At 36.7% G+C, this 25,482-nt stretch overlaps 1 protein-coding gene across 1 annotated transcript; it reads left to right on the top strand.

Annotated features, from left to right (window-relative positions):
- Positions 1 to 24,534, top strand: chs1 (chitin synthase 1). The gene is made up of 35 exons (XM_040011256.1): positions 1 to 333; positions 493 to 573; positions 6,783 to 6,918; positions 7,610 to 7,795; positions 8,252 to 8,453; positions 9,338 to 9,498; positions 9,627 to 9,702; positions 10,474 to 10,586; positions 11,122 to 11,302; positions 11,621 to 11,714; positions 11,909 to 12,005; positions 12,224 to 12,345; positions 12,845 to 12,940; positions 13,624 to 13,788; positions 13,884 to 14,031; positions 14,831 to 14,896; positions 14,986 to 15,161; positions 15,376 to 15,434; positions 15,744 to 15,944; positions 16,052 to 16,220; positions 16,413 to 16,528; positions 17,720 to 17,899; positions 17,994 to 18,098; positions 18,203 to 18,320; positions 18,820 to 18,901; positions 18,981 to 19,216; positions 19,485 to 19,585; positions 19,742 to 19,823; positions 19,990 to 20,143; positions 20,301 to 20,405; positions 20,716 to 20,826; positions 20,996 to 21,133; positions 21,271 to 21,350; positions 21,673 to 21,739; positions 23,329 to 24,534. The coding sequence occupies exons 2-35, from the start codon at positions 527 to 529 to the stop codon at positions 23,404 to 23,406; spliced, it is 4,248 nt and encodes a 1,415-aa protein (XP_039867190.1). The 5' UTR covers positions 1 to 333; positions 493 to 526; the 3' UTR covers positions 23,407 to 24,534.
- The last annotated feature ends 948 nt before the right edge of the window (positions 24,535 to 25,482 follow it).

The raw sequence follows: 25,482 nt of genomic DNA, 5'->3' as shown, positions 1-25,482 counted from the left end.
GGTGTCACTTTCATAAACTGTGATAAGGCACAAAATAAATCAGATGTACAAAGGACAAACTCCCTGACAGACCAACGGAGCGAGGCAGCTGGGTCAGGCCAATTATTAGCATAGGCATTTCTAAATTGAATTTTACACCTGTGTGGAGTCTTGATTTGGCATTTCACATCATTTTATTGATGTTTTACTTCATTTTAAAACAGTAGCTGGTGTTTGATTTTGTATTTTATTTTTTATTTTGGGTTGACACTGAAGGCAGACTTTTTCAAGAGCTTCAGCAGGGTGGATAGTTGGACACTTAAGAAAAGATTTAATCATAGGGCAGTTATCAAGGTAGAGAATCTCTATGTTTTACATTTAAATATGTGTCGATTAAGTCAATGCCGATATTGTTTAAAGATTTTTTTTTGTCTATGTCCTGAACATGGTTTAATTTAAAATGCGTGCTATAAAGCCAGTTTTTTTTAACTATCTTTAAACGATCTATTTTAGGTTCCTGGTTGATGCAGTGGAGTAAACAAGAAGAATGGAGGATCTGAGAGAAAGAGGAAAGAAAAGAGAAGGAAGGCACAGGTAAAAAATCTTCAAGAGTGTGTGTTGCATCATAAAGGTTATGTGGTTTCATTTCTGCTTTAACTAATGGCACAGATGTGAAACTGAGCATAATATGTGACATGAGAGGAATTTAAATATGGAAATCACATTTATATGAGTGACAGGCCACGAGTCCACCAACCATGCTTTGATCTTAATTAACCTGCTTGATCAAATACATACAATGGAGGAAGAAAGCGGTCTTGCAGACACTTTCTTTCTAGGCAGTAGAAATCCATCTTCTCCTCTGGGTCTTTTATGCTTTGTGACCCATGCGGTGTTTAATAAAACTGGCTGTGTGCTGTGGAAGCATGATAACTTGCGGTGGGAGGAAAAAAAGAAGGAAAATATGAATTTAAAAAAAAGAAACAATTTCACTTGATTAAATCAAAAGTAACATCTGTATTGATAGGGTGACATAAAAACAAGAACACAAATATTTTAGAAACATCTCAAAAACTTGTTTAAAATGAAAGATTGTATTGTTATTTATTAAGCCATAAAAAACGAAATTCATGTTGTATTACCAAATAGCTCGCTGGACTTCTCTGAGAAGTCGGAAATTAATTCAGTATAACATTTAACCACTAAAACTAATTTTCTAGTCAGGAATGGAAGGAAATGACTGTAATTTGGCCTTTTAATCAAAAAAATAATAATGTGCTTTAAAAATATCATTTTGATTGCAGAGCTTGTAGATAGTGGTGAATTAACCTTTACAGAAACATTAAAAATGTGTTTAGTAATTAGCAGTACTGTTAATTTAGGATATCTGTGGCATCTGTGGTCTAATAAATTTCTTTAGCGCTGTATCTTTGCATTTTCTCCTTCCCTTATTATCGAAATTTCGGAATCGTGAGTAACGTAAGCTTTTTGGTTTTAGTCTATGTTCACTGTAAAAACATTGCCTCTGATTTATTTCTACCACAGGAACTTACTGAAGTCAGACAGTTAGTGAATTTATTTCCTAAATCAGGGACAGCACATGTTATTCTTTAACTGACCAAGCTGCAGCAGGAACGTGTTTCATGTCATCACGGCAGCTTTAAAGTTGTTTCCTATTTGCTGCGCTGAGAATGAGACAGAAATACATTCAACACCACATGCCGCTTTGAACCAGGCAGCGATTCAATTTCCTGTCCCTGGATACGCTATCCAGTTTTATTAACCTCTTCATCATTGTTAGGAGGTTAATTGTTGGTGAGATATGTGTTGGTAATGGATATTACATATATATATATATAGATATTATTTTTCACCATAAAGTATTGTGTTACCAGGTTTCCATTTGATATAATTCACAGCCAAGAAAACAGTTAATTTGTTCTGTGCACTGCTGTGCTTCGCTTTATTGCTGTAGCTGATATCATCTCCACTGTTACTGCCTGCTGTTAGGGCCTCCATTTCAAATGTTAAATACACGCTGAAGTTGTAATTAAATTCTCCATGTAGGTATATCTGACACAAAAATTATGACACTGTCTCTGAGTTTAGCTTTTTTACACCACCCTTGTTGTGATTATGAAGTTGTAAAGAAAAATAAAACAATATTTTATCAGCAACTTTTGATTTGAAAGCCTCTAAACTTCCACTAAACTAAACTAAAGCTAGGAGTGGTGTCTATAAACTTTTTAAATATTAACTACTTTTATATAAATCATTGCAGTTAATTGTTTCCCAATTTATTAAATGTTACGCAACTTTAGAGAGTAATATAACTTGACTAGAAGGTCACAGCAAAGTGAGCCAGTGCACCAGTTTCCAAACTCCTAACATATGGCAGCCAAACTGTGTGACAGTTTTAATTTTTTATGGGAAAAAAAACCTTACTGAAATAAAAGATTTTTGAGCTTTAATGGGCCATGTAATCGAGTGCACTCTTAAACAGGGGTACGCCTTATGACAGTTATGACATTATGATGTGATGGAGCCAAGTTGAATCTGGTTTGTTTGAGTCTGGGTGATTACAGCCTGCAGATAATCATACAGTGTGATAAGTAAATATTCTAATCTGAAGTTTGTTGTCATAGTGAGTCATTCTTGTAAAAACTTTTTGAGTCTGGGGAACTGAAGTCCTTTCCTGATTTTGCTGGTCTTTTCAGCACAAATTGCTCTTCATATAAATCTACCTCACTGACTGGATTACCAAGGCTTCGAGCTGCGTCTTTCGACTGTTACTATCTTGGTGTTTTTGTTTTTGACTAACAACCTGTGATCGACAAAGCTTTGGATAATGCCCCTTTTTTTATAGGGTTAGGGATAATTTACAAAAAGAACTTGAATCAAGTTCCTCCATAAACTCATAAGGAAATGATTTACTGACGTCACAGAGCAAAGGAGCTGAGAGCTATTTTTTTAAATACCTCTCCAGAAAGCAAGAAATCTTTTTCGAATAGTTTTCACCATAGGGGGCCGCGGTGGCGTATCCTAGTGAGCTTTGGGTAGAAACATCTGAAAAGTTAAATTTCTTCCATCAATATCGTGTCTAATGAAGACTCACTAGTTTCATAAATACACAAAAAAATAAGTAGCTTTTCTGCTCGTCACTTGCCATTGCGGGAAAAGCTAAAGACTGCAGACTTTTGTTTCCTCGCTGCTTTTAAAAAGTTAGATTATCCCTGATTATCCAGTATATCGATATCAGATTTTTTTACTTCCTAAAAACTGCCACTGTCATTTATCCTAAAAATCCAATAGTTATCAAGCGTCACATAATAATAATAATAATAATGATATAATAATAATAATAATAATAACAGCAATAGTGTAATATCATTAGTCCTTATATAACAACCTTCTGCCAGCATCAATCCATTTTGTACTACACCTTGACTTAACAGCATTTCAGTTGCTATGGCAAAGCCAGAGATCACAGTGTAGCATAATCTCAAGGTAAAAAGCCCACACCCTGATAATTATTCTGCACTCTGTATTAATCATCGGGGTGGCAGAGATGGTGACGTTTAATGTGCCAGGAAACAAAGATATCGAGTGTAATTATGGCCAAAGGGTTGCTTGAGAATCTCTTAGCTTAGATGCCTGTTTGCGTGCCAGTCACATTCTAATCTGGAAGCACCAAAACCATACACTGTGCCTTTCATGCTAAAAGCTTTCGCTATATTTCACACTGACAAGTGACAAACACTGACAAAAATAAACACAGACCCCCCAAAAATGGGTAAAAAGAGAGAGAGATGTAGCGCACTGTTGAAAGAATACTGTTCAATAAAAACTGTACTCTGACCTTTGCGATGAACTGAGGGCTTTGGCAGATTTGTAGATAACAGAGGATTCTTCATTTTGTGCTGTAACCAACACCCAACAGACCATGATCACAATCAGCAATAGTTTGAGGTATAAAATGTAAAACTCTTCACTTAATTCCTTGTTACAGGCTCATCCATAGACTATGCACCCATGGTTTATCACATGTTCATTTAAAAACGTCCCTGCAGTCAATTTGCACCTAATAAATGTAGTCATAAATTATTGTCTTTGTGTAAACATGACCATACAAATGTTAAAGTATCATGATAAGAAACAGTGCTGTGAAAACCTCGCCCCCTTCCTGTTTTTCAGGAATCAGGAAGATAATTAAATACAATACAATACAACTTTATTTGTATAGCACATTTAAAAGACCAGCGGTACACCAAAGTGCTTTACAATAAAAACAGGAAAATTAAGACATTAAATAAAAGACTATTAATAAAGTACCACATATGTCATCAGGTTAAGGGCACTAATTATACGTCAATAGAAGGGAATATAAGAACAAAGTACTAAGAACAGATATAGCTAAAAGATAAAGTACATAAATAAGAAATTGAACCAAATATAAAATAGGGACACTAACTAGATGGAAAAGCTATGTCGAATAAATGAGTTTTTAAATGGGATTTAAAAGATAAAACAGAGTCTGACGCACGGAAAGCGATAGGAAGGTTGTGCCACAGATTCGGTGCAACCAGGGCAAAAGCACGGTCACCCCTAGATTTAAGCCTAGAGCTAGGCTGAGCCGGGAGTAATTGGGCTGAAGACCTGAGGGCGAGCCCAGGGACATATAGACTAAGAAGATCAACAAGATAACGAGGGGCTAAATTATTTATAATTTTAAAGTTGAGCAACAATATTAGTTAAAGTAATTAACTGTGATTAACCACATTTTTGGGAAACCTGAGTTCAGTTTGATTAGCCCTGCCAGGCAGCCTTGATTACTGACAGACCTGTGGAATCAAGAAGTCACATAAACAGAACCTGTGTGACAAAGTCTCTGACATCTATCGGTCTGGCAAGGGTTACAAAGCCATGGATTCCCATGAACCACAATAACAGTTATTATTCACAAAAGGAGAAAATTTAGAACAAGAGTGGCAGGCCCACCAAAATTACTTCAAGAGCACATGGACAACTCATGAATCCAGTACAACATTTAAAACAACAAACAGGCTCAGGGAGGGGCGGCCATCTGCTGCGACCGGTTGGGGTGAGAGAAGGAAGACAGGATAAAAGACATGCTGTGGAAGAGAGACAGGGATTAATAACAAGTATGATTCAATGCAGAGAGGTCTATTAACACATGTTGAGTGAGAAAGGTGACTGAAAAGGAAAAACTTATCATGGGAATCCCCCAGGAGCCTACACTTATTGCAGCAAAACTAAGGGAGGATTCAGGGTCACCTGATCCAGCCCTAATGGGTGAATCCTGCTCTCTACCAGAACTTTCTGACGTAGAGTGTCTGGCCCTCAGTTTATGCCATGAAGCTCAAGTTCACTTGGGTTATGCAACAGGGCAAAGATCAGAAACCACACCACCAAGTCCATCACTGAGTAGCCCAAAGAAGGTCTTGGTGTGCCCTAGTCAAAGTATGAACCTAAATCCTACTTAGATTTTTTGGCATGAATTTAAAAAGGCCATTAATGTTTTAAAAATGTAGGCTGAATTAATACAATTCGGCAGAGACAAATAGGACAAAATACCTCCATAGCAACGAGAAAGACTCAGTGCCAGTTGTTGCAAATGCTTGATTGCAGCACTTGCTGCCAACTGTGGCGTAACCAGTTGTTAGGTTTAGTGGACAATTACTTTTCTCAGATAGGGTTAAGTTGGTTTGGAGAACTTTTTCCCTTAATAAATGAAATGATAACTAGGGCTGTTTGATATACCGATATATATCGGATGACGATATAAAATCATCTATCGTTTCATTTTACGCTATCGTTTGTTTCGTGGTGTCATAAAATAAACTGTTTACAGCAATATTTTTTCATCGTTTTGATTGTCACTGTAGTGGCTATATTATTTTCCATGAGTTCTCTCTTTCTCTTATATTTAATATAACCACACTACTGACGGTCAAGCGCCTGTTTTTACGTGTTGTCGATAGCAACAACGACAATAAAACCATCGCGTGGCTCCGCTGTCCGCTTATTTGTTTTCTACATAAACCTTTCACAATAAAGCTCAAGATCCTGTTGAGACTTTTCAAAATAAACTGAATCACGTGAAAGAGTATGCAGAGAGTTTACGGATGAGAAGAAAAAAAAGAGCCGTCAGGTGCTAAAAAATAAATCTTAGACTCAAACTTTGAAAGAAAATGGTGGCCATTACAACTTATGTCTAAAAATGTATAGTTTCATGCATCGGTTAAAACACTCGACTCCAGGTAAAGGACGCCCGGCTGGAAAAAGTTCACGCAAGTCGAATTGCCCAAGATTCACAGAATTTACAGAAAATCTTACATTTTTGTGATTTATATCGTTGTCAGGACGATAAATGTCTTATATCGGGATATGAGATTTTTGTCACATCACACAGCCCTAATGATAACTGATAAATAAACGAAATCATCGTTTAAAAACAGCATTTTTTATTTACTAGGGTTGTCTTTGTCTATGTTTTTTTTTATGACGATCTGAAACTTTTGAGGATAAAGAAAATATGCACACACAAAAGACAAAAAAAATCAGGAAGGGCACTGCGCTGTAGTTTAATATCAGTAAACTGAGACAGCTCAGTGTTTTCTCTTTCACATAGATGAAACTAAAAGATATTTCTACTCTATTATTAATTTTCTGTCATCCTTCAACTGACTTTAATAGATTATTAGGTAACCATTGTTTTAGTACATTATTAAACAGTCGTTCTAGTTTTCTGTTTTTATAGTCAACCAATATCTATTTTCCAGGGATACATGGGATCCATTCCAGCTGAACCCCGCAGGAGCTGAGAAGGAACAAAAGAGAAGATGTTTCCAGCTGGCTCAACATCTAGTGGCTGTTTTGGTGGGGTTAGCTGTCTTGACCACTGCTGTTGTTGCAAAGGTAGGACCATTTGTGAGTTTATCTTTTTCCCTCTGTGAAGTTATTCATCTGGTTACCACTGAGGCTGAAGTCCAAGCTCTGGCTAACAAATGCTGACTTTGGACACAGCAAAATTGCCTCCAACTCCTCAGATTCTAGTATTTTCTTTCATAGACAGACACTTAAAAATCTGCATCTATGGCTTTGTTGTTGTTTTAGTGTTTTTTGTTTTTTTCTTGAAAGTGCTTTGGATTATTTTGATTAATTTGATCACCACTGAACAGTAGTATTGCTTTCTTAAACTCTGAGTCTGTACTGTGTTCTATAAATGGAAAATAAGACCACCATGTATTGTATTAGAGTCTGACTGATATATTATATTAGAAATTTCCCAATTCAGGTTGCATAGTTTATCCATCAGAGCGCACTCTGCAAATCAATTTATGTTTTGTATGTCTAAAAAAACTCTTTCAGGCATTTCAGCAAAGAACTCATCATGTGAAAAGTACAAATCATGTGACAACAAGCTTATCTGTCTCTGCCTGCCTGATCATAAAGTAACACGAAGAAGATTCATGCTGTTTATGAGAGGACAGAGTTTACAGTACTGAATGCCTTTGTACCCAGCACTCTCCTTACTGGGATTCCCCATCTAGTTCCTATTCCTGGAAATAGAATTTTCTTAACACACAATGATCATATATCCTTTCAGGGCTCCCTGCTAGTGTTGTCAGCATTGTCCAGTCCAATGTCCCGGCGCACCCCAAAGGAAAAACAGTTCTACATGCTGATGATGATGTTCTGCCTAGTCTTCCCCAACGTCCTGGTCTTTTTGAAATCACTGTGGCGATGTTCCTTCAAGAGCTTTGTACCACCCAAAATGAAGATTATGGCATCTGTATGTTTTTCTACATATTTTTAGTTTATGTACCTATAACTAGACAGCAGAAAAATGTAAAATTTCAAATCGTTACAGACAAACTTAGTAATAATGTTTTTTTTGTTAATCTTTTGCACAAAGTAGGTCCCATTGGGCGCAGTTAATTAATCATGAGTTTATCTTCTAATAGTATTTTCAACAAAATGCTATAAAGAGAATTTTGTCTTATTCTTATTTATGTTGTTCTTGTTTGTGTATTTATTGCCATTTCTTTAAGAATTATACAGACGATAACAGAAAGGTTTATTTAGGTCAAAAGACAGAAAAGAAAAAAAAGTAAAATGTACATTTGATGGTAATGATACAAATTAATGGTGAATATAAAGTATTTTTAATGGCTTCTATTTCCATGTCCAAAACCAATAGAAACACTGCATAAGTGAGGACATCTTTCTGGTTTTGTATCTTTTCCAGATTTGCTTCATTGAGGTCCTGGTCTCTCTCGGTACTTCAGTCCTCGTGCTGGTGGTTATGCCTCAGTTTGACGTCCTGACTAATCTCTTCATCGGTGGAGGAGTCTGCATTGTGTCTGCAATTATGCAGATAATATTCAGACTACAACGAGATAACTGGAAAATTGTGTTCCCAATCTGCTCCCTCATACTCACCTCTATTGGTAACTCCTTTTAAATTAGCTTCTATGTGCAAGTTTGTTTCCCTGGCTTTCTTTTTAGCTTTGTCCCCTGAACATTCATAGATTCGGTGTGGTGAAAAAACAAAAAACCGAGAGCCGCTCTACAAAAATTAAATATAATATAATCCTTAATTACATTTTATGATAATTAGCTCACAGCAGGTATAGTAGGAGGTTTAACAGCCATGTTGGCAAACCTTACCTGCTCACAAATTAGGGGTAGGGAATGAATGAAGCAGAAAGCAGTAGAGTCGACAGTTATTTTCTTAGTTCTGTACGTCACTCATTTTTCTCCGTTTCTCCCAATTGTTTGAACACTTCTCAATCAAGGTTTGTGTTTTCAGGCTTTGACTGCTACTAATTGTCTGTCAGCTCTTTTAAACTATCTTTCCATTGTTGTCTTGTTTATCCAATTCTGACACAGTAATTCTGTCACCCTCATTACAACAACTGCCTCATATAAATGATGTAAAACGTCTTAACTGCCAAAACAACAACTCTGTCAAGTTTTGATGCTTAAGATTCAAATCTAGCACCAAGCTTGCAAGCTCCAAGTTCCATGATTGATTTAAAAAAAATATGGTGTATAAAAAATGTATAAATATTGGCAAACTTATATTAAACTTTGCCAAAGTTTCAAGTATTCGGAAAAAAGAGAGAGAAGGTACCTCAGAATGAGATAAATAGGGATTATTTTGTAATGCAGAGTCCAAGAATAATATTATGGAGCTGAAAATGTGAGTGATAGGTGTGTTTTTAGGACATTTGGATAGACAGTGGATACCGCGTATCCCATATACACTGTATCTACTGATATAAGAGAAAGTTTAGATATGCATTTATTAACTGACTAACTTGACCAACAGGTTACTGCATGCTGGGAATTGACTACTATGTCCGTGTAACGTCATATGTGGACAGACAGGGTTCTGACTGCTATATCTACGTGGCACTTGGAATTTTCTCTTCCCTCCTTGTCTCTTTGTGCTGGTGGGAAAATTCACTACAAGCAACCAACCGCATGCAGGTACGCTGTTTTTCTATAGTGGAGCTTCAGCTAGCTTGCATTCTTCCAAGTCTGTATGTTTATGATAAGGAAACTTTTTTTTTTTTTACACGATCACTGAGGATCTTTTTTCCTCTCTTACCCCACAGGATACGTTGTCACAACTGGATGGTTTCAGAGACTTTGTGTTTGTCATCAGCAGCATTCTGAGGATATTAGTGATAGGTAATTATTTGCCATCAATGTCTGTATTGACGCAATGAATGGAGAGGAGGAAAAAAAAACATGCTGGCACAATTACACCCGCTCTGCACTGGACGCGTGATGAAAAATCTAATTTCCCACATTCGCACTGGAGAACAAACAGATTTCTGTGATGTCAGGGGTGCAGATGGATTGCAGAGGATGTTCTCCAGCTGTGATGAATTCTTCAGTTGTTGTTTTCAGTATTAGTAAATCTAGGTTTTCTATTCTGCACAATAAACCACTATTAATATGTTCTCTTTTATTTTTATTTATTTAAAATCCAATGTATTTCTTAACTTATAAAATTATTATTGCAAATGTTCAGATACATGGGCTGATTTTTATAAAGTGTTTTTTCTACTGTAACTAAGCACTGCAAGCTTCTGACCCAGTTACACCCAAATCAGGGGTCAGGGTTCAGTATCTTGCCTACGGATAGTTAAACGCAAGCTTCCGATTGGTAGATGACCCAATCTACAGAACAGTACAGATTTATGTTATCTGTACCGTATCTCTGTACACGTTGCAGATTAAATTGTTTCTTCTATCACTGCAGGAATTTAAAACGTTACCACTCTTATTATTTACAGTATTTTTTTAAATCAATGTATTTCTATACCATAACAATATTTACTTGACCACAAACAAAGAACAGTCATAAAAAATAGTTTCATTGTGAACTAAATCATTTGAGTGAAAGAGGGGTGCATTTTTAAATGTGGCATGTAAAATTGTTTTTGTCTGTTCTAGGGGCCGTATACCTGATCTACCACAAGCTAATTGCGAAAACCATCATATGGGACAATTTTATCCTGCGTGACGGAGAACTCCTGAAAATAGGACTAGTGTTGTTTTTCTTACAAGTAAGTAGAAGGAAGAGAGCATGCAACATGTATTAAAATTACTGTAGGAAGACTAGATGCCATAAATGTAGAATCTGATTTATCACTGCATGTAGCAGACAAAACTGTGTCTGATGGTGATTTAGCAAAAAGCACTTTTTCCCCATTATTGCATTTGATCATTTTCTTTTTATGGCTCTCAGCAGGTTTAGTCTAGATTAATTACTTAATAAGACAAAACTTACTTGAACCAATCAAATCTCATTCACACAGACTCTTTAGCAGCCGCAGGTTTAATCAGTCAGGGGTCTCTGTATCCACTACTTACTTGCCCGAGGCATGATAATGATCACATGTTCCAATTATGATCTGAGTTTTGAAGTGTAAAGCACTTTTTTGCACTTCTTTCTTACTTTTCCACAAAGAATTGGTTCAGAAACATATTTTAATGGTGGTAGGATGGTCTAACGTGTAAATTAAGTACTTTACAATCTTAATTTTGTCCTTATGACTGTAAATTAGGCTTAATAAATATTGCCCTCATCTTCTGTCTCAGGCCTTCTGCTCAGCAGCCTGCCACTGGTTTGGAGTGGTGGCCTGTAAGATTCATTCTGTCAGGATGAGTTTTGCCCTTCCTCTATGTTGCACTGGACCTGCGATGCTACTGCTGGGAATAGTGCTGTTTTTTACACTGGGATGGAAACTGGATAATGGGACAAAAGCAGAAAGCATCATAGGTGAGTTTTTCCTTTTTCTTTATTCTTTTTTTTTTAGGTCAAGACAAATTGAAAATTCACTTGCAATAAGTTTTGCATTCAGTTTTGAATTGTTTAATGAGTAGCTTCAGCACAGGGGAGTTTCCAGGAATTTTAACGTTGTTTCCACTTAAGTAGCTCAATATTTTCATCATGAAAATACACTTTGAAAAAATACGCCATGACTCCTCTGATGCACTGTATCATTTATATGTATAAATTTTTATAATTATAAATAAATTAGTTATTTAAACTACATGTAATAAAGCTAAAAAAAAAAAAATGTTTGTTTTATTGCAGAATTTTGTGACAAGTTGCTCTATCTGAACTCCAAAAACACGTCTGCGGTCTTACTCGAGCTTACTAGGAGCATGTGTCGGACTTCACTAAACAGGTGTGTTTGTAATTCTTCTTACACTTCAAGCAGCCTGGTCATTTATAATTTTTTTTAATGTGAATAAAATGGAAGTATTTATTGTCCAACCTCATCTGCCATGTCCTATAGCAATATATTAAGTACAGATATCTTCTGTATTTCTTATCTTTGCACACTTCACTCAAAATATTTATTTACCATTTGATTGACAGCCACTACTTTCAATGGCCTTTTGCCATGCTGGCATTGGAGGGAGTGTGCATGTGGTCAGGCCTCGTCACATGTACCTACTACGTATGGAAGATCAAGGTATCAGGAAAAACACAGCGCATATGCACACACTTTCACTCAATTGGCTATGAGAAGATGTATGCTTTAAATGAATTCAGTCATTTCTTTATTTGGAAGCTTTAGTTAAACTCCCAGAAAAGCCACACCACAACATATTAAAGCATATTGTTTTTGAGATCTGATTTTTAAAAAAAATGACATACACTTAAATAGCTTTGTGGTTCACCTTCCATTAGGTCCAGCGTATAGAAAGAACATCTCAGCTCTTTGTTCGTCGATTGTATGAATCTGCTTTCATTGACCTGTCTCTGCTACTCAACACCAAGATGAAGGTTCCAAAAGCCAAAACCCAAGAAAGGTCAGTGTGATCTGAGAATAGCTTCCCTGTTGAACATTATTTCAGTGTGGTCATAAATTAACCTAAAAAAAAAAAAAATCAATCATAATGGGTGATAACTTTTCAAATGCAGTAGAGGCACAGACATTTCTTCAACAGGAAATGCAGTATGCAATTATGCAGTGAATAATTTATTTGAAGTATAGGTAGAAAAAAATGCATTTGAAGTTGAATTCATGCAAACTGTGTGTCGCTAGCAGAGCACGTCTCAGTGTAAAGACATACACACAGACATGACCCAAAAACAATTGATGTTCATCTACGACCTCAACAAAATTGGAAACTCGCTTATTTGCATCCCCAAATTCACTGCAGCTGCACATGTGGCACATTTTATGAAGCCATTTCCACAATGGGTGTGTAACATTAATGAGCCTCCATAGCAGATGCTTCTAAGATGTGCGTGTTCACAGCATGAAATGTTTAAAAATTCTGCTACAACTTCTCCTCTCCTTAACAGCCATGATGAAATGCAGAAGTGTGTGATCTATCTGTGCGCCACCATGTGGCATGAGACCTACGACGAGATGCTGAAGATTCTCACCTCCATGTTCAGGTTAGAGCCAGTACCTCTGAAGACATCAGGGGCCAGACAAATAAATAAGTGTAGGCACAAAAACATGCATGTGCATACCCCAGTCACTATGATGAGAACTTCTTATCACATTTCTTATCATTATATAATTTTTTATCTGCACATACAGACATAAAGTAGATCAGGCTGCATACAAATCCACAGTGACTGAGATTTAACAACAAGCATGCTTAAGCACGGCTTTATAATTCTGATGAAAATAACGAGTTTGAGTTTAAAGCATCTAGCCCCAGATGTACTAGTATCACATACACAGCGTGGGTTTAATTTCTCTTTTACATATCATTAAAGAGCAATATAACAGCGTATTAAAATATGGGTTTGATTTACCTCCACCTGTTTAATTTCGCACCAGGCAGGTGTCAGTACACAGGTGAAATTTTTAACCAGAGAGGCATTTAGAGCCTCTCAGTCTGATGTAAAGTGGTTCTTAAAAATGTAAATAAAAGGTCAAATTCATTAGCTTATGACCTAATATATTCAAAGGCCTAAAATGCCAAGTGTTTGGGCTGCTTAACATTTAAAAAATGCATTTTCCTGTCATTCTTGTTATTTCCTGCTGTGCACTGACTGTTCACACTTAAAAATAAGACCTAAATCAAAAGGCTTTTGCTGTGTTATACAGTCATCTGTTATTGTTTCAGGCTGGACCGTTATCGAGGGGATCCAAAGGAAGATCACAAGGACTGTTTTGACTTTGAGTGTCACATTTTAATGGACGATGCCTTCATGACTGACGATGACACAAACAAGAGGCTGGTTAATAGTTATGTTAATGACTTGATCCATGTTGTCATTGAAGTTTACAGGTGAGATAACCACACAGTTAAATATATGTGTATACATCTGCATGTCTCTCTTTATCCATCTTTCAAACTGATCACCTACACATCCTTCCGTTCAGGGTCTTCACCAACAAAGAGCCTGACGATGTGTCGATCATTGAGACTCCCTACGGTGGCAGGTTGATGTTTGTTCTGCCAGAAGGGAACATGCTCTATGTTCACCTAAAAGACAAACTACTCATCAGGAACAAAAAAAGATGGTCCCAGGTACAGATTAGCTGTGAAAGTTTCTAATCTCTATATCCCTATTTATGTGTATGTGATTGTGAAATACACTAAAAACCAAGTTCTCTCACTCAAACATGCAGACTTGTTTTCTTTTTTCATGTATTGGAATTGTATGAGCTTGAATGGACCCATCATGTGTACGGTCTGATTCTACTATTCTATAACCTCACACAGTGGGACGGGTTCTTCAAGACTCATTATTATTACTCAAATGTGTCAAAAATATATGTTTTACTCAAAAAACTATTTACTATTGAATATGGGATAGAAAAGCAACAACTCCAAAACTAGATATTTATATATATATCTATATCTATATCTATATATATATATAGATATATACATATATATATATATATGTATATATAGATAGATATATATAGATATATATATCTCTTAGGCATGAAAATAAATGGCTGAAATCATTTCAGTGCTGTTCAGTATTTCAAAATAAGAAACTGTGTTGCTCTATTGTGCTGCATGCAATTATTAATAATGATTTGGACTGTAGTAAATATACTGACATATTGGAAGTGCTGTTAATTAAATGTGTGTTCAACTCTAATTGTAAATGTATGAAAATGCTTAGTTAAAATTTAAAACATGCTTACTAGTATTGCTGGTATAATCATTCTGTATTTTCTACCTGTGTGATAAAAGTTTAATTAATTTGACAAATCACCTCTGTCAAGTCATCTAGACTATTAAACAGTGAGTCTCCAAAAGGCTGTTCTTGGATTTTAACATTCAATACTGCTGCTTTTTTCTTTTTTCTTAGATAATGTACATGTATTACCTGCTTGGCTGGAAAGGCTACATTGTGAAGAACCCTTCAAAGATCCCAGTAAGACTTTTCAGCTGTTCGAGTCAACTTATTTTGGCATTGTGTATAATTTCTTATAATTTTTCAATGACCTATCTTTTTTTTTTTAGCAATTGAATAACTTTTCCAGAGCCAGTTTGGTCTCTCTGGATAGTGAGACTTTCGTGTTGCCTCAGTATGACAACGACAACAAACGCAAGTTCATCTCAGATGACAACACGTATATTCTTGCTCTTGACGGAGACACTGACTTCCACCCTAAAGCTGTGATTCTGCTTGTAGACAGGTGAGCAGCAGAACAGTCAACTTCTTAAAATCTGTCATGGCTCAGTATTTACATCATTTTCCTCCATAAATCACTGATGCTATTGTAGACAACAAATACAAATACAACAAATACGCATTTTATCAGCTATTTAGTCATCCAGTTAGAAAGTGTCGATTTTAGTTATTGTTACTTGTCAAACATGTCAATTTATAAAACATATTTGTGTTCACAGGTTGAGGATGTATGACAATGTAGGTGCAGCATGTGGTAGAATCCATCCTACTGGCATGGGTGAGTGGGCATTTCATATGTATTGCCACTGATGTATCATTAAATGTATTTCATTTAAAAAATAAACATTTAAAGAAAGCCTTTTGATAAACTGGAAATCGTGTATATTTCATAGGTCCACTCTAGTTCTTGACATTCCCTACATCAGCATTTAGTGGGATTTTTGCTTCTGCAGTGTTCTTTTAAGCTCTGTATATATGATGGACTAACTTAGAAACAACGTACTACATGTACTTTTTTCCAAATGCCTATTATTCTTCAACCTCCTTTGCTTCATCTCTCCTCTCATCTGCCTCTCTGCCATCCCAGGTCCCATGGTGTGGTACCAGAAATTTGAGTATGCAGTAGGTCACTGGCTCCAGAAGACAGCAGAGCATGTGTTTGGTTCTGTGCTGTGCAGTCCGGGATGCTTCAGTCTGTTCAGAGGGTCGGCCTTGATGGATGACCATGTTTTAAAAAGATACTCAACAACTGCACAAAGAGCTCAAGAATATGTGCAGTATGATCAAGGTTGGTAAACGCAACCAAAAGGATCAGTAGACTTTTTTACCTCGCCTAGTTTGTACTCTTAGTGTTTTGACATTTAAACTCTTGGTGTCTCGTGTGTGCTCTTCTAGGGGAGGATCGATGGCTGTGTACTTTGCTATTGCAACAAGGCTGGCGAGTCGAGTATAATGCTGCTTCAGATGCATACACCAACTCACCACAGGAATTTGAAGAGTTTTACAACCAGAGGAGACGATGGGGACCTTCAACATTGGCTAATACACTGGACCTTCTCCACAGGCTAGTGTTACATGTTATTAATAATAGCAGGGTTTCATTCTATAGCCATCCTGCTTTTTACTTAAAACATTAAAAAAAAAAGAGAAAAATTTTTCATTCTTAGTTTGATGGTTTCCTGGTCATGTTTGTAGGCTATAAATCCTACAAACACTTCTACTGCTATACTAACTCTTTTGTGGTTGTGAATCTTAGTGGCCCAGAGACAGTGAAGAGAAACGAGTCCATCTCAGGGATTTACGTCTTCTACCAGATGTTCACTGTTGGATCTTCTATCCTGGGACCTGCCTCTGTGACTCTCATGATAGCAAGTAGGTTTAAGTCTAGTTAATGACTCTAACACATTTATCACCATTATTCATGCCATTAAGTTGCAGTTTATCTCTTATCCTTTCAGCTTTCAAACACTTTTTTAGGTTTTGAAATATATAAAAAGTTCCATTAGGGAAGTAAATCCTACAGATTCTCTCAGAAACCCGTGACTGTCTTTAAATTATGCTACTCTGCAACAAGGAAACAGAACTAAAGTAACTGAGCAAACACAACTACAATAGATATGGTATAGTGGTTTCATTTTGAGACCGCTCCCATAAAGTAAGCTGTATAATAACTTGTTTAAAGATTTGACTGAACCAAATTCAGATGCCTTACTTGTTCTTTATGGTGTCAATAAACTTAGTTTTATCACCGGCAAATGGAAACGCACAAGACTTGTTAAAATCCTTCTGATCCAGTTCACTGCATGTCACACATTAACATCTTTACTGTATGGTATAATCTTTGTTGCATGTCATTTTATGCAAATTCTTTATACCGCACTTACCAGAACTGGCATTTACAAAGTTCCTTATTAGGGTTCACATTGTGTAGTATGGTAGACCACACTGATTTCATTGTTTCAATCCACTGTTTAGCACGTGAAATATTATTATTCTATCATTTGTTTAAACTTGCCTGGGAAATGTTGCCATAATTAACTTATGTATTTATTTATTCTGAATTATGGCTTGGTGGCCTGTTTGAGGTCCTAATGACCTCTGACCAGTGCCTACCAAATTCAAGTCTGGGCAGATGTTTGTGCTAAAAAAAATTTTATAGAAAATTGCGACATTTGTACTATTCCACATGCGAATACCTTTATGCATCCACAAAAACAGTAAAAAGAACAAGAAAAAACGGATGAAACATTAATTGTGTAAAGTGAGTTTAAAAATTTGAGTTCTCGTGGTTTGTAAAGATGTAACCTGAAAGCAAAACCTGGAACAAATATTTCTAATCTGAACTTTAATGCAGTCATTAATGCAGGTAACTACAGTGTGAACCACCAGTTTTCATTAAACACTTGGCTTAACTGAAGGCAGACTTAGTAATAACTTGTAATGGTAACTACAGGGAAATTCACTTTGCCAAGCCCATCTGCATTAATAATTTTTGTGCATTAATAACTTTACATCAGTCATTTATTTCTCCTTCTCTCCTCCCCCTCCATCTTTTCCTTCCAGGTGCTTTCCAGTTCGTCTTCAGACTCACTGGTACACTCTCCATCGTCGTCGCGTGCGTTCCCCCCGTGTTCTACATCCTCATTTGCTTTTTAACCAAGTCGAATACCCAAATAACCATTGCCGGCATCATGAGTGTTCTGTATGCATTCCTCATGACTGCGTCCTTCTTTTCCATCATTGGTGGGTAGAATCGTTTTTTGACTGTATGTTGTTGCAGTCTCATATCTTTCAAATAAATGTCCATTAAATGTGCAAATGCCTTTTTCTCTTTTAGGTGACATGGTGATTCAGCAAACCTTCTTGACCCCCACTGGATTGTTTTTGATTTCAATGGCAATCATGTACTTGATAACAGCTTTACTCCACCCTGAGGAGTTTTGTATGTTCATTGTTATTGTTCTAAGCATCATTTCACATTTTTTGTGTGATGTTGCTTTATGTCATGTGACATTTTTTGGCTTTGTTTCCTTTTTTTTCTTGCAGTCTTGATTATCTATGGTCTGATGTATTTCATCTGCATCCCCAGTGGATATCTCCTTTTGACCATCTACTCGCTGGTTAACATGAACAATGTGTCCTGGGGCACAAGGGAAACCAACAAGTAATGCATTATTTTAGACCACTGTTTGTTTAATTAATTATCATGAAATAGCAATAATATTGTAGGGATCAAAATAAGAATGGAAAATTATAACAAATTCAAATCTCAAACAGAAATGTTGCATTTCCCCAAAACGCAACATTACTGTGTAAAGTTCATAAGATCTGAACAGTCGGTGGAGGAGCTGCTGTGCTTACAGCCAGAGCTCTGGACCTAAAATGACCATATCAAGAATATCGCCTGTCTTTGACATCATAAGGATCGAAGAGTAGAAAAAAGCCTGAGCCTTTAGAGAAGTCTTAGCCTGAAAGTGTATATATATAGTCGTGCAGAACTTTTAGCTGACCAAATCCATTAGTTCATCCACTTCCTGTTGCATATTTGACACTCATCCATGAAACAAAAACAAATAAGACAGCAGGGAATTTATTTTTTTTTTAATCTTGTCATATCAATCACTCTTTGTGACCATGCATCCTCATATCTGTCTGTCCATTAGGGGAGGTGTAGAGCAGAAGAAACTACACAATCTTCTCTGTGACAAAACCTGTAGATGCTGCTGCTGGGACATGAAGATACAGGTATGGTTACCAGACAGTTCCCGACATACCTGACAGCAGGTGATGGATGAATGGATTAATGAACTCTGTTGCTTTACAGATAACCCAGGAAACAGAGCGTCTGATATTTCAGCAGCTCGCAGGTCAGATTATACAGCACATCCCAGCCAATCCAATCACCCAAAACGAAACACCTCTACACCCAGCCTTAATGCTGGAGCCTCACACCAAACAAGACGCCAAGAAAGAAGAAGCCAAGGAAGAGATTGCAAGACCTCTAGTTGATGATTTGAGGAAGAAGGCAGCAAAGAGCAGTGACCTGGGTTCCAGTAGCAGGTAGCGTTTTGTTGTTGTTGTCGTGGTTGTTTCTTCTCCTTTATTTGGTCAGTCATTTCTAATGTTGTTCGGTCACAGGCTGATCTGGCCCTATATAAATCAAATTGAATTTAATTAATTATTTTACCAGAAATCCAATATACTACTGGCCTTGAAAATAACACAGTTCCATTCAAGTCTCATACTGAACACAGCTGTTTATAAGGACAAAATGAGATGTGCGCTGGAATTAAGAAGCTCACAATAAGTGCATGTGTGCTGTGTGCAGTGACGATGGTGCTGAAAACAGGAGCATGAGTTCATCTGATGAAGAAGACAGTGATCATGATGATGACTATATGATTCGTGAGGCAGAGATTCCCGCCGCTGGTGAGAAGCACTCTAAATGCATTTAGGTCCTGAGTGCACCACACTGTAATTTCCAGCTATACATGTAGCTGTGGATCATTATATACTACACATTATGTAGCATATAAAACAGAGTAATGATGCTATCTGTGTGTGTGTGTTTTCATGTGTATGCAGACTGGGTGCACCCAGTGAAGGAAGAATTTCTGAAAAAGCTGACATACTTCAACATGAAGAGAAATCTACAAGAACAAATACGGTAAATAATAAACACCATCCAAGTATTTGCATGTTTTTGTTGTTCACTTGCAGGCATTTTTACAAGAATAATTAACATTTACACTAAAACTACGTTTAAGATGCTGTACAATTACCCCGATGGAAAAGCTGCAGTTGTGTAGTTAAACTGCTTTTGTTCTCCTCAGATATGCACTCCGTAACAAAGATTACGATGAAGTGTGCGAAGACTTGGTGCTGATGTTAACAGACACACTCAACGTAGAGCTCAATTCAGTGGGGCCTGAAGACGTTCTGTCAGACTATCAGCTGGAGGAGTTACAACTTGCACTAAACAGACAGGTGATGACAACTTTGGTGTAAATAAAATAATGACATGTTGCTTTTAAAACAAAATGAAATTCATTTGAGGGGAAACCTGATTTCCAGAGTTTCTAATCTTCTGAAAACTGCTGCTGCAGAAAAGACATAACTGACCTGACTTCTCTCTGTGTCTCAGGCACGGCAAACCCTTAAGACCAATCGAATGGAGAAGTTGGAAAAGAGAGTAAAGCTAGCCATTGAGAAAACACTCGCTGCCCCACAAGTGCAAAAGCTAGAAGAGGTAAGATGTTTATTCAGCTGTCGGGTCTGTGAGATAGAGGTAGATACAAAAAGTTGTATTTAAAATGAGTATTTAAACACAGTATTACTACTTCACAATGCACGGTAGATGTAAATGTTTCTAAATTTTGCCGTTCGTTTTCAGTAATTAAGGTATAGTGAACAAAGCAACCGCCCTGAAATGTTATTCATTAGCAGATTTCTGATCTTCTAAGGAAACTAAAATTTATATTTGCTAAATGGTGCGATTCAGTTAAAAAAGTGATCAATTTTTTTTTTTTATTGAACTGTGTGCATTTTTGTGTGTTTAGAATGAGAACGACTTCTGGAACAAACTAATCGAGCGCTACCTGAAACCAATCACTCACTCTAAAGAACATCAGGAGGAAGTCAACAGAGAACTAAAGTCACTGAGAAACAAGGTCAGCAATCTGATGATGACAATGATAACAAATGAATGACCCCAAATCATTATGAAAAAATACTCTGATGCGTCAGGTTGCAGGTTGGGAGTGAAACCTTTAAAAACAATTATCCACTTGAAATGTGGCAAAATGAAATCAAATATTAAATTCTCTTACCTCTCCACAGGCCGTCTTCCTGTATTTCATCATAAACGTGCTCTGGGTGGTAGCTACCTTCTTCTTGCAGGCCATTGGAAATGATGTCATCAGCATCAGGATCCCAAAGTATTATCCCAATGGAACTAAAAGTGATGAATTCCTCAAGGTTGGGACCCACAACAGACACTCCTAAATGCATGTGCTGCAGTTAAAGAAGGATTGTGATTCTTTTTAAATAATTGTTTGAACTCCTGTAACATCTGATGTAATGAGTAATCCATTCTATTGCTCTTTTTCTGACAGGTGGAGCCTCTCACTTTGATGTTTCTGTTGTCTTTTGCTGTTCTTCTGATTGTGCAGTTTCTGGCCATGTTATATCACAGGTAAACACATCATTTCACATTTAACTTTTATTTTTTTCCTCACAGGTTGTACTTTTTGACTAATTTAGTGACCTTGAAAATGAAGCAGGACAATCCAGCAGGCTTGATTGAGAAGCAGAGAAATTTAATCAAAGTTATTAATCTGGCACTGAATAACCCCCCCACCCCCCCACCCCGCAATCATGAACAGGGAGTCTTTGAGTTCTGTCTTTATGGAGAGTTATAATGGCTTTGTCCTTGTCACTGTTATCCATCGATTTCTTCATTTTCATTTTCCCACATTTTCCCCTCATGTTTCATCCTTGTGCCTTTTTGTTTTCAGAGTCTACACCCTGATCCACGTGGTGTCCTATCGCAGCTCAGAGAAAAACTACAAAGAGAAAGACGAAGTAAGTAATTACACTCAAAAGCATACAAATAATCAAGAGGCTTGATTATGTTCGGCCACTACGTCACACGGGCCCCACACATACCGGCAGTAAAGCAAGAAAATCAAACTGCAGCCGACTTAACATGATTAAAACAACAAAATAAATGAAAGAATAACTGCACAAATCCAAACTTCACAAACGCTAAAAACATAATAGCAGCTACATCAGGCTGTCAGACATGACAACAAACATTAAAATGTCTTCCTTTCTTTTTTTAAATACAAACTAAAGTATTCAAATTAAGCCTGGAGCTTCACATAGTGCAGACCAACACAGCTGACGTTTAAACAGGTTTCACATACAGTACGGTTTAATCACAATATAGCAATTAAGTATTTGTTTTAATCGTTCTGTACATTTCAATCGATTTACGATGAAATGAAACGTTTTCAACTTGCTAGGAACAGTTCAAAACTTACCAGGGCCACAATAATTAATTAATACTTGAATGAAAATAACTAACTAGTTTCCATATGATTTTCAACAAATAGATACATTTAAAAATAACATAACAACATAAAAATTGAGAGCTTTTGGGTTTTACTTGCTTTTTGTTAGTTCAGTTACTTTTGTGTCCCTTCAGGGAAAAGAAGCTATTAAACCATGATGAATTCTTTATAGACTGCAAAATATTTAAAATAGTTATTAATCATTAATAAAATGGTTCGCATTTATAGAAGCATGTGGCATTCGTAGACACACAAACGTGTTGTCTTATGACTTTGTTTCTTAATTAAGTGACAAAAAATGTATTTATGTAAACCAGATTCATAAATTATTAAAAAAGGTGAAAGTAGGTAATAATCAGTACTATACGAGAGAAACTGGATGTAACTGTAATGCACGTTTTTAATAATGCACCATTGTGAAAAATGTTATTAATACTTGTAGAACAAACATATATGAAAGAAGTATAAACTAAACTAAATAATATAAACTTATAAGAAATGTGTAATTTGTGTAATATTCACAACTATTACTGAATTTTTTTTTTAATACTAAAGAAATCTTAAAAATCTGATGATCGTACATGACGCTGAGTTCTGACGAGTGCCCATTTCTGTTAAATTGTCTTTTTGGCATAAAGCTTTCCTTACGACCGTTACCTCTTAATAGCCAATTTGGGACACAAAACATTTCTAAACCAGTAAACATGAGGGAGCATTTGCAGCGCGCAGTGTGGATCATTAAAAGCATTTACTGGAGACGGAATTGAAACGTCTGGGGAGAATAACATCAGCAGATGTGGTTGAAGCAATCAGACCTTTAACTTAAGTAAAAGTAGCAATACAAGAAAGTATTAGTCCTATCAGCTACTGACACAGTCACGTTCAAGGCTAAGGTCAGGTCAAGCCAAATTACAACAGTTATGCCACAGACGACGAATTTAGCGCCTCAAACCATTCCAAGATTCCACCAGTGTGGTCTCAATGAAACCTGTTAACTGTCTATAACGCTAATCCAGACACGGCATCTTCTCAAAGCTTAAAACATAGAGACTCCTGTATTTTGGAAAATGCTGATTGACCTTTTTCCCTGTCATCCAGGACGACACTGGTGATGACCACTTCATTATGGAGAACCCCGCACACAATGAAATATTCCTGACAACTGAAGACCTGTAGTCAGAAACAAGAAGATGTAGCTGCAGAGACGCAACAACAAGCCGAAAGTGGCATCATTAGCAAGCTTTTTCCCACCTCAGGGCTGTTTCCTCCACTGTGGTTCATTTTCCTCAGGTTTCACTGTGCATTAAACACGGTACATTCTGGTCATGATCATAGCACACACTGTCACACAGTCCTTGTAGACATCCCATGTCTTTAGCTTTCCATCACAGGAAATAATTTACTTTTTATCTATTATGTAGCAGCTGTTTTGCCTCCCGGTATAATCCAGCAGGGGAGGCCAAATGGCACAGGGGAAATCAGTCAGAACAGATCCAATAAACTTTGTTTGTCATTGCACAATGAATTATTAACATGTGAGAATGGGACCTAACACAATAATATCAAAGGATGGAGTGATTTTAAAGATCGGCTGTTTAATTTTAATATAACTGCTTGTAAGATTGCTGTTTTTGCTATCAGAACTATAGTTGAATCCATCAGGTTTACTGATTTTGCATCTCACTATAAAACAGATTTAAAAAAAAGCTCTTTGAATAAGATGCATTTTAAGTTTACTGAAAAATCTGTGTAAATCCTGTTATTGTTCTTCTTCAACTCTTGCATCCAAATCAATAAAACTACAGTACTGGGATAGATGTAGAGGGGAGTATAATATTTTCATCTGTCTGGGTATTTATGAAAAGTGTGTATCTAAATCCTTGGTCAATATTAAAATATTGACAGGTACTTGAATGTGCAGGAAACAGTGCCAGTAATGCAATATTTGCACATAGACTGTTGTTAAGAAATTCTTTTAGTTTATTTTATATTGTGGTGTGATTAAACTGTGTTGCCCTTCCAATATTATGTCAGTATATTGTGATTATGTTTGCCAAGTACAGCAATGCGCTAGACAAAGTGGACAAAATTGGTACAAGTAAATTAAAAAAAATACTGTGGGCAATAATATGTTTGTATTGAAAAAAATTAAATAACGACCAAACAAAATGTCAAGCTGTCTGTCAATGATATAACCTTACAACTTCTGATCTAACTATGCAATACAGTAAAATGAATATTTATGTACTGTGACTCATCTTTGTTATTTTATAGCAATGTTTGGCTCATTTAAATAATTAAACGTACATCATGCAGATTTCAGATTGTCTGTTTTTTGGTGTGATGCAGAGTTATAGTGTTGCTCTGGTTGTGTGCTGGGTAAAGGAAGCGAATCAGTGGACTAACCCTGCAACGTTTAGTTCTGTGTACTTGTTTCTTCTCAGTGTGGTGTGAAAGTCTCACTGCACATAAAATACAGCAGAAACAAAACTGTTAATAATCCACCCGTGCACTTAGTATTATATTTATTTACCACATGCTTCATTAGGCCGACCTTGCTAGCACTGGGCTGGACCTCTCGGCATAGATTCAACAAGTTGCTGGAAATGTTCCTCAAAGATTATGGTTCATATAGCTGCACATCCATGATGTAAATGCACCTTTTTATAGATTCAAAGGTGCTCTATTGGATTGAGATCTGATGACTGGAGGCCATCTTGAGATTATTTGAGCTTTGCGTGGTGCATTTTCCTGCTGCTGTGGTCACAAAGGAACAGAGGTAGGTTGCAGCATTTAAATGTTGCTCACTTGGCGGTCCAACGCATGCCAAAAAAAATATCTCCTAGACCATTACACCACCACCCATAGCCTGAACTGTTTATACAAACTAAGATGGATCCATGTTTTAAAACCGTTTACACTAAATGATGCATCAGAAATCAAGACTCATCAGTCTTTCAAGCTTTTGCTGCCCAGTTTTGGTTATTCTGTGCGAATTCTGGCCATTGTGATAGGAGTGGCTATCAGGGTGGTTATTACAGTCACTGCTGCCTTCCTATCAACTCTGGGCAGTTTGGGACCATTTCTCTCTGACCGAGCATCAACAAGGCATTTTCAATCGTAGAACTCACTGGATATTTTACTCTTTTTCAGACCATTCTCTGCAAATCATAGAGATGATTGTGTGGAAAAGACACCAGTAGATTAGCAGTTTCTGAAATACTCAAACCAGCTTGTTTAGCATCAAAAACC

This window comes from Simochromis diagramma, unplaced genomic scaffold, assembly GCF_900408965.1.
Source record: "Simochromis diagramma unplaced genomic scaffold, fSimDia1.1 OVJJ01000603.1, whole genome shotgun sequence".
Lineage (NCBI taxonomy): Eukaryota > Metazoa > Chordata > Actinopteri > Cichliformes > Cichlidae > Simochromis > Simochromis diagramma.
The sequence above is the reverse complement of the archived record's forward strand: the minus strand, read 5'-3'. Positions and strand labels throughout refer to the sequence as shown.